Source organism: Diabrotica virgifera, chromosome 5, assembly GCF_917563875.1.
Source record: "Diabrotica virgifera virgifera chromosome 5, PGI_DIABVI_V3a".
Lineage (NCBI taxonomy): Eukaryota > Metazoa > Arthropoda > Insecta > Coleoptera > Chrysomelidae > Diabrotica > Diabrotica virgifera.
In genome coordinates this window covers 63,651,147-63,667,454 of record NC_065447.1, presented here as the reverse complement: position 1 = coordinate 63,667,454, position 16,308 = coordinate 63,651,147, and the positions used below count along the sequence as shown (strand labels likewise).

The window sequence follows — 16,308 nt, the reverse complement described above, 5'->3', positions numbered from 1 at the left end:
ATGTGTAAGTAGGATAAAAAAAACAATTTTTACCGCTTTATCTCACTATGCGTGATTTTTTCTAAAAAATAACGATAGTTTTGTACTCCAACCGTCAAGATCTTTCATTAGAGTGGTTGGAAGGTGGTGGTAGGATCAAAAATAAAAAAACCTCAAAAATAAAAAAAAATAAAAAATGAAAAAAAAAAAAAAAAAAAAAAAAAAAAAAAAAAAAAATTGAGAAAAAAAAAAAAAAAAAAAAATTTAAGACAAAAAAAACAAAAAACCTCTACCAGTGTCAGGTAAACCAAAGCCTTGACCGGTTATCCACCTTTCTTTGTTTGAGAACTGGTTTCAGAACTGGTATTGCGTCGGGTCGATTTAGAACTGGATCTACCCTACCACTTTGTTTGGTTGAGTTCACTTATAAATTGCAGTTTGAGATGTTCGCTCGATTATTCCAGTCTTGTTTTCCATCCGCCGGTGAAATGGATTTAGATAATATTTTAAATTTCGAAACTCTTAAATGTCACACGCAATGTGTAAGTGTCGGAAAGCGTGTTCTGTGTGAAGAGTCGGAGGTGCCGCCGTCGAAAAAAAGACGGGATGTATTTAGTGTTGATTCGTCGTTCGTCCCTCCATCGGTATCGGGAGTGAGGGATAGCAGAAAGAGAGCGCCGTCAGAGGAAAGCGTCATTTATGTGGGGAGCGAAACACTCCCCCTAAATCAGCCACGCAGCGAGATGGGACGCTTAATTCTAAAAATTAAAAAAAATACAGCGGTGGCGGCGCAAACTTTCAAAGTAGCGGCGGAGGTGCACGCTTCTCCAAGCGTGCAAACATCAAAACACCACTCTACATCTTTTGAAGATATTTCCGACTCTGAAGACGGGACATCTGATCACCCTTCACTTCAAACCTGCAACAAACCCTCTATCGAGGGTTACCCCTCTATCGGAGATATATTAAATATCTCCGAATTGGGATCATCACCTGAAGAGGGGTTAACACAGACACATATAACTCAACCCCAAGCTGAAGAGGAAATACCCATGAAACCTATGACTGAGACCCAAGTCTGGGAAAAAGAGCTTATATCGAGAACAGAGCCGTCACTCACTAATGTAGTGACGAGAGTTCTCCAAATCCCCAACCGCGCAGAAGCTTACCACCAAGCATTATGTGAGGATTTTAAGGGAGGACTTGTGTCGGCTCTTGAACGTCATCAAGACCGCATTCAGGAAAGGTTAAATGAGAATTTAAAGGAAAGTGAACTCCTTAAAAAAGCCATCCAAAACATTTTTTCATATGGTGAAAAAATTTCCGAGGCTTTTCACGAGGAGAATATCCGGCTTTCACAGGATCTCATTAATATAAAAGCTTCCCTGGCCAATGCTGTGAGGTCAGATTCTCGAGGTAAGAATTTTTAATTATAACATGTTGCAACAATTTTACTAATAAAATGCACAGCAATGCTAATAATGACAATCACAATAGTGATAATGTTTTCCATGAATTTTTACAAACGAAAATTAAATTTATTTTCTATTACGAAATTTTAATTTATTCTTTATTAAGCGTGATCATTAATTTTTGTACACCATTATAATATTCTAATTTGTTCTACATCTTGCTATAGTAATTATTAACTATTTAGTAATTATTTTTTCACAAATTTTAACAAATTGACAAAATTACTTACTAAAATCACTATCTAATTGTGCCTGAATTTAGCGAACCGACTATACTAACAAAATTTAGAGCAATGCTAATATTAACAATTGCAATACTGATTACGTTTTTCGTTTGTTACAGACTTATTCAACAAAAATGTCGCTGGTGATGTCCTGAGATGCGGGATGCGGGATGAAGGTGCATAAAGCGGTATATGTTGTGTGAGTTTTTTATACAATTTTTGACCTAATCTAACTTTTACTTTTATGTATAATAAAACAGTTTTTCACGAATTTTTACAAATCCTCTATTACGGATTTTTAATTTGTTCTTCTATTAGCGCTATTCATATATTAATACAATTTTTTACGTAATCTAACTTTTCCTTTTTACGAGCATAACAAAACAGTTTTACGAATTTTTACAAATCCTCTATTACGGATTTTTAATTCGTTTTTCTATTAACGTTATTCATATATTAATACAATTTTTTACGTAATCTAACTTTTCCTTTTTACGAGCATAACAAAACAGTTTTACGAATTTTTACAAATTTTCTATTACGGAATTTTAATTTGCTAAAATGTTGTTGTTTTCTGTAATTGCTGTTTTCTATAATGTTGCTATTTCTTTGTTACAGATTCTACCCCGTAGGTGGTCCCTGCAACCCTGTATAGTTAGTATTAATGATTTTAAAAGTGTATATATTGGATCAATATTTGTATTTATGTTTATTTTTAGTTAGTATTAATTATTTTTTAAGTGTATATATATTAAATTTTATATTTATGTTTATTTGTTTATTTTTAATAAAAACGTATTTAACAATTTCATTGGTTTTTCTTACTTTAAACTTGAGAAGTATTTAATTTTTATAAAATAATATTTATGTCGAAGGGGGTAATAAACAAATTTACTTTAAAAAAAGTTAAAATATTATTTTAAATTAAGCTTTTATACCTATCAAGTTCATAATTATTCTAGCATAACTTTATTACCATTTTGAATAAACTTTTTGTGAACCAAGTTCTATAGTTCGGTCAGTCTAATTTTTATAAAATTTCTTCTCTCCATCTTAGTAAGGCTTATATCATCATTTACACCATAATTCGATCGCTTTAAAAGTAGTTTTAAATAAAAAGTAATAAATTTTAATTTGGTATCCATCTTAACCGCTTTTAACTTAAAGAGTAAAAAATAAGTTTTTATTATCAAACAGTTTAGTATTAATTTTATGTTTGGGTAGTAAAATATAACTTAGCAGGTTGTAGTATAAAATTTAATTTAAACATTTATTTAAAGTTCTATTTAATCTAGTTTTAAATGAAAAAACGGTAAAAATTGTAGTTTGCAGGTTGTAACGAAAGGGTGGAAATAAGTTTGTAAATAATTTATTATCAATTACATTTTCGGATGGTATATAAGTATACAAAGTAAATTATAATTTAACATGTTACAAATTATTATAACTTAAAGTTCTATGATTACATCGACAAGATCGGGTGGTACAATCATAGGTTGCCAACAGATTTCTTCTATCTCACACACACGTCCGTTTTCTATAACCATATTATCATCAACGTTATTTTCTTCATCTATTTCATCCTCCACCCCGTCATCCTCTGAAGAAGAGTCCTCCGGGATTGTTGAGAGACTCCATGCAGATCGCAGCAGGTTTGTTGTAGAATCGCATGGGCCGGGATCAATAGTGTCGCTATTTACCACCCAGTCCGTGCTAGAATCACATACGTCACTATTAACATTTACTAACATGTTTGATGGAGAATAGATTCCCGTAATCAGTACACCTCTCGTACTCTTCTGTGCGACTATTTTCGATTCCTATCACAGGTAGCACCTCCACCACCAGACTAATAAGGGTGGAAGTTGGGTAGGTGGACAAAAAATGATTATCCGGTCACGGACAGATCACTATACCTCTCAAACTCTTGAGTGCGACTATTTTCGATTTCTGTGGCAGGTACCACTCTCCACTACCAGATCAAACAATGAGGGTGGGAGGTGGGTAGGTAGATGGTGAAGAAAGGTGAATATCCGGTCACGGGTAGTTAGGTAACAAAAAGTTAAAAAAGCGGTCAAAGTTTTATTGGTTTTATCTCTTATTGTTGGTTTTTTACTTTTTTGGTAATACGGGAGGTTGGTAGACGGCAAAGAAAGGTGAATATCCGGTTACGGATAGTTAGATAATAAAAGAATAAATAAGCTGTCAAGGTTTTATATTTTATTGTTGGTTTTTACTCTTTATTAATGTTATTATTTTTTTCTGTTTTATAGCGTAATTAGTGTTATTAATGTGGTGAGTTTAAAAATATATGGGCTTATACCCCCCTCCATTCTAATTTTATATTATATAAATTATATTCCCGTATAACTTTTTTAGTCAAACATGTGTCTTGACGATGGTAACTTTGGTAGTATGTGTTCGTTTGAGAATCGTTTACTATCATTTCAATATTGGAGAGGACTAGTCGACCCCGTGTTGTTAAGCAAAGCTGGGTTTTACCATACAGGGGTTGCTGATGTAGTTTGCTGTTTCCACTGTAAAATCGAAATACACAAATGGGAATCATACGATATACCTATTGATAAACACATAAAGTATTCAACATGTCTGTTTGCAAGACTACTGAAATCGAAAACATTTGAACCTGACGATAAACCGAATATGTTAATTAAATCAAAACCGAAACTTGAAAACTTTAAAATTTATGATTGTTTTTTAACTGTAATTGTAATTCTAACTGTTTTATATACAATTTGTAATAAATTATAAAATATTTTTGTACTACTTATTAGATTTAAATTTACATTGGGAACAAAGAAAGTTGGTTAACCTCTAACTTCGCTAAAAAACTGGTTCACCTCTAAAATTTGTAGTTAGCGATACAAGTTTTAAAACCTGTTTTGATGCGATGGAGTGGGGGGTTGATGGTATATAACTATATTGATGTAATCATAAAATCAGTTTATGAGTAAAAATAACTATAACCATGCATCAAGAAAGTGTTGAACTTATTATGGATAAAGTGAATAAATTAGTTACCAGTGAAACATCGATACATAACCTAACATCTATTGGATATTACACCAACAAAAAAAAATTAAATAAAATTTGTGTAAACTGTTGGGTAGAGGTACTTTGTGAACTCGGACAACACAACATGTTTGATGATGTGTGTCTAAGCATAAAGTTGCGTGTGTACGTTAACAGATACCCGACAATGCGTTATCTATTAGACACAGCTTTGCAAAGAATTTTTGAACTTTCCGAAGTTTGGTTTTGGGTGGAACAATTCCAAAAAAAGACTTCAACTTTTGATGACCTTTTCCCAAAACTTGTTCAATACCAACAATTGGAGCGTCTTAAGCCTATAGAAGACCTGCTACCACCAAGGATTCTAAAACGATTGAAGGGTGCGCGGTATCAACATCCTTGCAGATGTGAAGGTTGTTTTGGTAAAATCCTGTGAACTGTTAAGCTCATGGAACACCTGACACCACCAAGGATCCCATGATTCATGCGTACATGGTGTCAACATTCCTACGAGTGTGAAGGTTGCTTGGCTGGATCCTGTAGGTACAAGTGAACTATAGATAGAATTTATTATTGTAGTTTGAGTTTAAAAATAAAAAAGTATAAAATATAATTTTTTTATTAAAATTTACTCCATTACAAAATTATCATATATAAAAAATACATTTGAAAGAGCACATATACATTTTTTTTCAGAGTGGTAAAAACATTTTGCTTCCGATACTGGTAGTGGTGGAAATTCACCTACTTCGACTACAGGTGTAGTAGAGTATTTTCTTATGTAATTCGCTTTTTCCAATCCTTTTACATAGACTATTTCAGCTTTCTCTGTTATTTCCCTTATAATTTTTTTAAACTCGTACAATGGGGTATAACCTTCATTCCAAGAAATGCAGTGATGGTGTTTACTTAACCATGTCACCTGCTGAATTAAATTGGGAGGTAACATTCGTAATGGGAAAGGAGGCTTAAAAATATATACTATAACTTTATCTCCTGAATAACACGCTAATTCTTTACAAATAAACTTATTATTCTCGATTTTAAAACCTTGAATGTCAATAACAAGTTTCATATTTTCAATTGTTTAAGTTTTCGAATAACCTGTTTTAGGGCTTCGTACTGCTGAATTTGATTTTTAAGTTCTTTTAAATGATCTATAAAGTTATTTAACGTGTTTTCATGTGAGCGATACATCGTAAACTAACATTTATAATTGATACTATCAAATAATATACAATTACAACATCTGTTTATTAATACTGCTTTACTATTTTTGTTAGTGGATTGTATGTAAATTCCTTCTCATGTAAAATTAAACAATAAGCAGATACATCAGTTGTTGAAGGTGTATTTGTTTCAAATTCGATACGGAGAACGACGGACCCATTTTGGATCACTTCTTTCTGTCTAGAGCAATCTATATGTATTAGTGGTGTCTTAGTTTTAAAATCTTGCGGGTTAAATATCGGTTGGTTTAAGTTTAAATTATAATAACTTGTCTGAAAACTTCCAAACATCTCATAAATTTGAGCGAATTTGTTAGTGTCAAAATCTATTTGTAAATCATTATAAGGAAATCGTTCAGAATTCAAAAATACCTTTATATTTTTAAGGTCGTTATGATCAAATTTGCTCATATCTTTAGTAATCTTTGATTTTCTCCCTTTCTGAAATGCGATAATGATATGTCTCGGTGTTTCAATGTTAGTACTGGTTTTTACCGCCCACGTATGCCGTGTCGCATTATTTAATGATGGGTATTCAATCATTTGCCACGAACGAAATTTAATTGGTAGCTCAATATTTTTATGAGCTATACTATTTAATCGTAGTTGTTCACGCATGCTTGGGCTAACATGGGCTACATTCCACTGTAATTTTGTAATTTCGACTTTGGGGCGTTCGGTTTCGTCAATACTCACAATTGCATCGACATCATCGTTTGATCGTATTAAAATGAGCTCCTGCTTACAATTCATTATAATTCGTCTGAAGTCTTCAAAAAAACCTGATAATAATCGTAATGGTATGCAAACGTTAAAGTTACCATGAGCGTCCACTATTATTTTTTCATTTTCTGATTTTGGAAACCATCCAGCATTTTGGAATAGAATACTTTCGTTTTCGTTGAGACTTAGATAGTTTTTAATCGTTGATACCAGTCCAACCTCTCGAACAGAATCTATAATAACTCCATTTAATTCATACCGAAGCTCGCGAAATAAAAAGGAAATAGCGTTATTTATAAATTTTAGTTTTGTTGGCTCCTTATCATCATGTGTGAGTAGCTTCCCCTCTATGTCGAGATATGATGTTGAAGGTAACGTGTACGCGTCTAGATCTTGAATGGGAATTCGTATTTCATCGTTATAGTTCAATTTTCCGGGAATATAATATGGTGAATAGGCGTGAAATTGGTATTCTTGTATAGTCGTGTCATTATAAGGTTGCCCAGTTACATGTAACACCTCCATCACACTAAAACTTTGAAGCCAAGCTTTTTTAATAATAATCGATTAGATGGTGTTAATATTGCAACTGTTTTTTTGAAACTGTTAGATTTTTGCTTTCGGTTGTCTCTTTTATAGTTTTTTATGTAATGTGGTTGTTGGTAAGAAAAGTTTAAAACCATTATAATCGCTGTCGTAAATGTAAATTTAAAGTAATCTCTTCTTGTCGAAAATTAAGTAATTTACCGTTTTGATCAACAATTTTTATACTAATGTTGTTGATCGTCTTAACGCTGATGGGGTAATATAAAATATTTTGAGGTGACTCAACTATTTTATACCCGCTCGGTACGGTAGGGAAAAACTGGTGGATTATATGAACTGGGTTCCCATTTAAATACGAGCCTGAAGCGATATTGCAGTCCACACAGATTGCGTTTGTCACTGAAATATTTACTGGTTCATCAGAAACATGTGTTTTATTTGCTTCCAGTTCTCTTTTCTTGAATCCAAAAATTTTACCTATAGAGTTTTCAGTAGTGAAATATAGTGCACAATTACTTTCAATAGATACTTTAGATGTGTTTTTATCTGGGGTGATATTAATATAAGCAGTTTTATCTCGTTCTTTCATCAACTTCCTTAAAAGCTGAATTATATCTTCTAATTCATATGAGCCTAAGGGGATATTAGCTGTATAAGTGAAATTACGGCGACCAAAGAGAAATACATTATTAGATTCGTCAATGTTGGGTATGGAATTAAAAGAATAAAAGTTTGTTAAACCAACTTCATAATCAAGACTTTCATCCAAGTAGATGGGTGGATTAAAATTATAACTTAAGGTGGAAGACTTCCCGGTCAGGGTAAAGTTGTACGACATATTTGCTAGAGGCTTGTATTGTTTATACTGATCCACAGGACCTACTTATAGTGGTTATATAGAAATTGTAATGCGTATTGACCGCAATTGTATGAATTATGTTGCAACCTTTCATAATTATAATTTATGTTCACAGAACCACCAGTTTTAAAGTATTTGATTACATTGCGTGGTGGTGGCAAATCACCGTAAGAATCAAAGTATATAATGTTATTGTCTTCCTTTGTATAAGCTGTCCAGTGCGTACCTTTTCCACTATTTGAATCCATATTTATAATACCGCTTTCATTTGTTCGAATTTTATTTGGTAACGTATCTCTCATGAAAACACCTCTAAAATGAGGGATTTTTAATAATTTCACATATTTTCTTACATCGACATCTGTTAACGGATGATGGGGGAATATTAGTTTTTTGAATACGGTTTTAGATACATCCCATACCCTTTAGCAGGTTTTAAGTATAACCCTTTACCTCCTTTTTCCATAGCCAGATTATGCCGTTTTTGTTCAACAATTTGTTCACGGTTGGTTTTTGCGTCGTTAATGGCCTTCATAATCGAAGCTGTCCCACCCCCAACAGCCCCTAAAGCCCCGAGTAATGGTAATAATAAAGGTAAAAAACCTCCTTTTTTAGGTGTTTTAATAATACGTTTTTTTAAATTAATTTTTTTTCTTTTTAAGGAACCACCTTTTTTATTTAACCTGCGTCTAAATCTTTTACGTAAACCCATACCTAATTTGCGTTTACCCTTCATCGCCGTTGTAACTAACCAAGCTGCTGTTTTTTCACCAAATGTAGCGTCTTTGGATTTCACCCGATCCCAAGCTTTGTTTTCTAGTAATTTATCAGCTTCGTGTCTTTTACGAAGTTCTTTATGTTGGGAATATGTAATGTCGTGTTCTTTGCAGGCTTCGTCTAATAAATTTATTCCTGAATCACCGCGTGTAAGTCTCTTCTCTAGCTTAGTCCCCGGTCCACAATACGAATAACCTGGGATGTGTACCTCGACTGGTAGCTTATTAATGATAGAATTTAATAATCCGCGACCTCTTCGTTTTACTGCTGGATCTCTACTAATCCTTTTTTGCCTCATTATACTTCCTTTTATATATAATCTGACACCCTATATATACCCACATCATTCGTAGATATAATGAAGATCGAAAAACAACAACTATCTCTCCCTATTACAAACCACGATGTAGTTGTACAGGATAATAAAATAAAAAAACATGGTGGTTTATTTGGTGGTGATTCAAAACGCTGTCTTATTATAGGGCCGAGTGGGTGTGGTAAGACGAATACATTATTATCGTTGATTGTTCATCCTAATGGTTTAAGATTTCAAAACATTTATGTTAATTCCAAATCACTTCATCAACCAAAATACGTATACCTACGTAATCTAATTAAACCGATATCTGAAATTGGGTATGAAGAATATAGTGATTCCACAAACATACCTACTCCAGAAGACATTAAAAACTATTCAATAATAATCTTTGATGATGTAGCTTCTTGCGATCAAAAACTTATTCAAAGTTATTTTTGTTTTGGTAGACATAAACTTACCGATTGTTTTTACTTATCACAAACTTATAGCTCTATACCGAAACAGTTGGTGCGAGATAATGCCAATCTTTTAGTGATTTTCCAACAAGATATGACGAATTTAAAACACATATATGATGACCATGTTAATATTGATATGAGTTTTCAAAAATTTAAAGATTTTAGTTCTTTTTGTTGGAAAGATAACTATGGGTTTGTAGTGATTGATAAGGATTGTTTGTTATCTTCAGGAAAATATCGCAAAGGGTTTGATACTTTCGTACATATATAAAGGAAGAAGTGTGCCTAGTTAGTGTTAGTAAAAATGGATACTCGAATTGTTAAACAGCTGTTAAAAACCCGCCAGGCATTAAAACGTAAATACCGTAGTTTAAAAAGTGATATTACCAAGTCTCAAAGTCAGCTAGAAAAAAATTATCAACCCATAACAAAACCACTCAAGGAGTTGTTATTAAAATTAGAACCTACAAGTAATATAAAACAAGAACCTGTCAACCCTAAATTTGAATCTTCTGTATCTAATTCTCGTCGATTAAGCGCGCCGAATCTTAAAAAATATTACCAACTTTCAGCTTCATCACCAATTAAAGAATCTACTTCATCACCAAATAAAGGTTCTACTTCATCTAACACACATACTAACTTTGGGGAACTCTCTATTGTCCAGCCTAACGCGATCGAAGAAACATTCGAAACAAGTCATGGGGGAGATAGTGCAGAAAATTCAACCTTTACATCACAACATGTAGGAAATAGTAGTGAAGATTTCAATCGATTATATGAAGAAACTCTACTAGAGTTTAACAGTATGATTAATAATCCTGACGTAATGAGGAAATATTATGAAGTATTCACTAACCCTTTACCTCGGCAGTACGTTAAAAATAATATAGAAGATGTAAAAGGTGAATTTGATAATACATTAGGAGTGTATCACGATTTAGCAAACGAAAAATTCTCAATTGGTGATTCGAATATTGAGTTTGAAGGACCGGATATGATTATAAACGATGTTAAGTATATAGGGACTCCAGGTCTCTATGAATTATTATTTAAGGCTAACCCTGTTAGTTTTAAACGTGAAGATGTTAACGAATATGTTGATATTTTACGGAGGACCAATGCTCTTCATAGAGACAATAACCCTGAATTACCAATTAGAAGAATTGAGTCTAAAATAAAAGATAAGTATCATTTTATCATACAACCAGTGTTAGAAACTAGACCACAACCTCCCCGACAAAGGTTGAGTTCTCTACCTTCAGGTCTTGGTGTAACAACTAGACAACGCACTAAAAAACTTACCGGTAAAAAAGGCGGTGCTTTAACATTGAAACGGTTAACTACGAAGCCGACAGAGTATAAATACTTTGACAATTACAATGAAATCATAAAGAGACTTGGACTGCTTGCAGCATCACAATCTTCAGGAAATAACGCTCACGGTAACGAAATCATTTCCATTATTGAGGAACTTCGAGAGGGGGGTATAATTCAATAATGCCTATTAATAAATTTGGGAGCCACTTTCTAACTGATTTAAAGTCTTGTGATAATTCTACAAATCCGTTATATTTTATTTGTGATCCAACTTCTTACCACAGTAAATGTATTATAGCTTTAAGTGGGGAGAAAAAAACAAGTTTGAACAAGGAGTTTTATGTATTAGATAATGGGGGTGTGTCATATATATTTACTGTGGACGGTATAATTGAAACAATACAGCATTACAGTTTTAATGGATTACTTTTAATAAATTCTACACAGTATAAATACGGTCAATTACCTGGTTTACATATAAAAAAAGGTGATAAACTTTCGTTTAAACTTGATACAAGTCCTAACGTTTTTGTTCATATTACCCTTCAGTGCCCGCTGGAAAAAAATGTTTAATTTTAAAGAACAAGTCGTTAAAGAACTGCATAAACCTGCAAGAAAAAACTTTAAACGAAGACATGTTATAATTAAAGGTTTGCATGATTTATGCCAGGCAGATTTAGCTATTATGTCACAATTTGTTAAATACAACAATGGATATAACTATATCCTTATCGTTATAAATACATTTAGTAAATATGTCTGGGCATCACCAGTTAAAAGAAAAACAGGGGCTGAAGTCACCAAATGTATGAAAAAAATTTTATCTCAAATGTCTAAATCCCCTAAACATTTACAAACAGATAATGGAACAGAATTTTATAATTCACAATTTAAACACCTGATGTCATCCTATGGTATAAATCATTACAGCACATATTCTAATTTAAAAGCGAGTATTGCTGAACGTGTGATACGGACTCTTAAGTCGAAGTTGTGGAAACAGTTTAGTCTGCAAGGTTCTTATAAATGGGTTAAAATACTACCGTCTATCGTTGAACAGTATAATAATACCAGACACTCAACTACGGGGGAAATTCCAAGTAAAGTTAATGATCAAAATGCAAAGTATATAACTGCTTACAACTGGTTAAAAACCGTCGATAAACGTAAACCCAAATTTCGAGAAGGGGATTATGTTCGAATAAGTAAATATCGTCACGCGTTTGCTAAATCATACACACCATCTTGGACCACTGAAATATTTAAGATTAAAAAAGTACAGTTTACCAACCCGACCACCTACTTACTTGAGGATTCCAAACAAGAGGAGATTAAGGGAGCTTTTTACACAGAAGAACTTCAAAAAGTTAAATATTCGGATGTATATCTTGTAGAAAAAATATTACAACGCAAAGCTAATCGAGTTTATGTTAAATGGTTAGGTATGGATAAAAGTCACAACTCTTGGATTAGTAAAAATAATGCTATATAAATATAGAGAACGTAACTAAACGGATTTAGTTCACGCTTAAATAATGTCTGGAGCAGGTCTTTTCATTTTACATACCGTTGTGCAGGGAGTACTTTATATTTACCAACCTTATGCTGTGAAAGATATCCATATATGTTTTGATAAAAATGGTATAAAAAATGATAGTTGGCCTTCACAGTGGGTCAACATGAGCCTCTATAAGCTAAATGGGGTGGAACTTAGATTTGCTTACATACCAAGTAACAGTACAGTGTACAAACTACGGTTACCCTTCCCAAATTACTTAAACGATGAAACGGAATGGCGTCAACTATATAGCTGTTCAGGTGATACTCAAGTTGGAAGAGAATATTTATCAAACATTTGTTTATCCTGGTATTTAGTTATTTGTGTTACTTTTTTACTTTTAAATGTGGTTATTAGATATGTTAAACATTTTGTATTTAATAAATTTTATAAATAAAAGACTTGTATGTTTTAATATTTATTTAAACCTGTTATTGTATACATACGTTCTATGATTTAAACTTAAAATCGGAGATATGATTTTTGAAGTTTTTTCAATTCTTTTTTTAAACCTGATTGTATCTATTACAAACATTTCCCAATACCTTTGCCGTGCTTGATGATGTGCATATTTCCAAACTCGTAGAACATGTGTTTTGTTAAGATGTTCATTAAAAGTTACTTTTTTCCCAGTTTGTGTAGACATCTTTCAGAACTTCTGGATACACATACACTAATTCCAAAATATTACTTAAATCTTCAAAGCGAATGTGGGTGCTTGCGTCGACACTTCTTAACACGTTTTCATAAAAATTACCTGTGTTGTTTCGTAATCGTTGATATAGACTCTTCAAATATTCATCGAAACTTCCTTGTTTTAAATGGTTAATATGATGTTGTATAAGCGGTAACACTTCCCATAATTTGCAAATGCTTTCGTACCCCAAATATATATAGGAGTTAGTTTGAGATATTTTTATTACTTTAGCTTCCTGCACCTTTTCAAATTCTACACTATAGTTTTTTCTATCTATAGACACACTATCTCCCACTGTATACAGATAATTTGTAATTACTCCTTGGTAGTATAGTAAATCTTTCCAATCTTCTTCCGTGAATATCACCCGTTGCCCTTGATTACCGCATAGAGTTATCACTGGTATACACTCCGCACCATACTTTATTCCAATAGATACAAATTTACATTTTGATCTATTTAACTGAAAGCTTCTTTCTGCTATTATTACATCTTTTTTATTCTCCACAATATATTTTTGAACGGGTGTGTTACCACTAAAGTTATATTGAGACATGTTTACTCACTCGATAGACAGGTTACCTAACCTTTGATTCTCTACGTCCGTCTAGTTTATAAGTAGAAGGTGTCTGAAAGTGGGAAGTCTCTGTAAGTGAGGGTGGGAGGTATTTGTGGGTAGGAGGTATCTGTGAGGGGGGGTATCGAGATGGTAGGTATCTGTGAGTGTGAGGTATAACCAGTTATTTTTGTGTTGACTATTTATTCGACATCTAATCAAACATTTAGTATCCAACATGGGTTCTTACAGTAAACACTTTCCTGCTATTCCGTTGAGTGCATTTTCTTCTGAAGAATTACGTGATTTTCCTTTACAATATCTTCAGTATATGAAAACATCTGATTTACGAGAAATTGAACATAAACTACCAGATGAAGTGAAAAATGATCCGCATATTCGACAGAAAATTACTCGCTGTTATCATCATTGGCCTTCCACCTGTGATGGGGTGATGTATCCTCCTTCTATAAGTGACTGCTATATTTGTATTTTAAATCTAGTTGAACATAATCCTTTATTAGAGCAAGTGATAACGGATCATTACCTTCGTCGTAAAGATTTTTGTTTATTTAACAAACAAGAGATGGAGCGATTTCCAGCGTGGTACCTTCTGGATCACGTAGATGGGTTCGATTTGCTAGATAAGTGGGATGAACTTCCACCACATATTCGCGGAAATGAAGCTATACAAATGAAACTACCTTGCTGGGAACACTGTTCTACTTCATTATTTAGCAATTACCTACCATACAAATACCAATGTCATAAATGTATCACATAAAAATAAAGTTGTTACTAATTCTTGTTTATTTAATATATTTTACCTTCCCCACCCTTCATTCCTCAATAGTCGTTGACTTCTTAACCGTTTGTTAACTTCTTGACCGGTCGTTGACTTCTTGATCGGTCGCTGTCTTCTTGACCGGTTGTTGACCTGGTCAATGGTGGGAGGTATACAAAATGGTGGGAGGTATAAAGTGGTAGGGTATAATGTGATGGGAGGTGTAATGTGGTGGGGGTATAAAATGGTGGAATGAGAGTTCTGGCCGCACAACCCCCACCCCTTTTTGTACCCCCCACTCCTACCCTGTATACCCCCCACCTAAAGGTGGGGGGTATACAAGGTAGGAGTAGGGGGTACAAAAAGGGGTGGGGGTTGTGCGGCCAGAACTCTCATTTGCCCACTACTGGCGTCTGTAATAATTTGCCACCATTGGTTTATTTTTCAATATTATTTCTTGAAAGTTTTTCTGAATATTCTTTGAATTGTACTTAATATGCTTATTTAATTTAAAAATAAAATAGTCGTACCAGTTTAAAAAGAAAATCACAAAAATGTGCTTGAAATGTTTATATTTCAAACCATACCCTCTCCTTAAAACAGTATTCTCGCAAAAATATTTTGAAAATACACTCGGGTGCAAAAAAATCGATCCATGGGTATTATTTGATGAATAATGAAATCGTTTGAAGATTTAACTTTTAAATCAGGTATATATGTAAAAGTATATGTTAAAATAAAATAATTTTTACAGATTCTCCAAAAAAATCATTTATTTATAGAGACATACGCCAAAACTCGAAAATAGAAAAATATTCAAAACTTTCTGAAATTAAGAAAAACATTGATAATAAATTATTATCTAGTGTTTCCCTATCGGACCCTTGTAACAACCTGTAGACGTGTCGGCATTGAGGTAATTAACCTCTGGATATCAGAGTGATCCAGTTCATTAAATATTTCCCGAAGAGCCGCTCCAACTTCAGCTTGAGCTTTGGTTGGACTAGAATATGATGCGGCTGTATTTTCGTTTTGCAACGAAATTGAAAATGGTTATTCATTTTTGATTTACATGTTTACTCTGATTGGAGTATGGAGGGAACCATTCTCGTTGGAACTTTACCACGCTGAGCAGATAGGACGTGAATTATAAATTGTAAAATTCCCTCATCTTCCTTAATCTCAGCATCCGCAAAAGCTTGCAAATTGTAGAAGCCTCGGAGGTGTAACCAGAGAAGGTTCCCATTGTTTTCAGTCTGGTGGGATGTAGATTAACATTATGTTGTTCTATATGCCATTAGATTGAAAACTTAGTCTTTTGCTAGCAGTTGTCGCTAGGGTATCTATGCCATTTCGTTCGTTGCAATCTGTGGCTGCACGCCGGGGTTTGTTTTGGTTGGATCGGAGAGAGCAGCATATGTGCCTCCTGATCAGAAACTAATAAGTTTCGAAACCGGCAGAGGTGCTTGTTGCACTCTCTGATTGGACTAGAATATGATGCGGCTGTATTTTCGTTTTGCAACGAAATTGAAAATGGTTATTCATTTTTGATTTACATGTTTCTGATTGGAATGTGAAGGGAACCATTCTCGTTGGAACTTTACCACGCTGAGCAGGGCCTAGATTCCGTGCACTGTAGATATCTACAGTCGCTTTCTGTCGATGGCAATTGTCATGAAAATATTTGAATTTTTAGTTTTAATTCAAATATTTTCTTGTTTTACTAAGTGTCACTTCAGCATCAATTAGAGTATAACCTAGCAAAACTAGAAAA

At 33.4% G+C, this 16,308-nt stretch overlaps 2 protein-coding genes across 2 annotated transcripts; one reads left to right on the top strand and one right to left on the bottom strand.

Moving 5' to 3' along the window:
* Nucleotides 1-256: 256 nt before the first annotated feature.
* Nucleotides 257-2,448, top strand: LOC126885036 (uncharacterized). The gene is made up of 3 exons (XM_050651464.1): nt 257-1,395; nt 1,795-1,874; nt 2,294-2,448. The coding sequence occupies exons 1-2, from the start codon at nt 423-425 to the stop codon at nt 1,857-1,859; spliced, it is 1,038 nt and encodes a 345-aa protein (XP_050507421.1). The 5' UTR covers nt 257-422; the 3' UTR covers nt 1,860-1,874; nt 2,294-2,448.
* A 3,516-nt stretch (nt 2,449-5,964) lies between these two features.
* On the bottom strand, nt 5,965-7,185 carry LOC126885372 (uncharacterized). The gene has a single exon (XM_050651930.1). It carries the CDS (start codon nt 7,183-7,185, stop codon nt 5,965-5,967), a length of 1,221 nt encoding a protein of 406 aa, XP_050507887.1.
* Nucleotides 7,186-16,308: the final 9,123 nt, after the last annotated feature.

Bases quoted from the DNA above. Each gene is read 5' to 3' on its own strand.
- LOC126885036 (XM_050651464.1), top strand. From the start codon at position 423: ATGTTCGCTCGATTATTCCAGTCTTGTTTTCCATCCGCCGGTGAAATG. The intron at 1,396-1,794 runs GTAAGAATTTTT...CGTTTGTTACAG, and splicing joins TGTGAGGTCAGATTCTCGAG to ACTTATTCAACAAAAATGTC.
- LOC126885372 (XM_050651930.1), bottom strand. From the start codon at position 7,185: ATGGAGGTGTTACATGTAACTGGGCAACCTTATAATGACACGACTATA.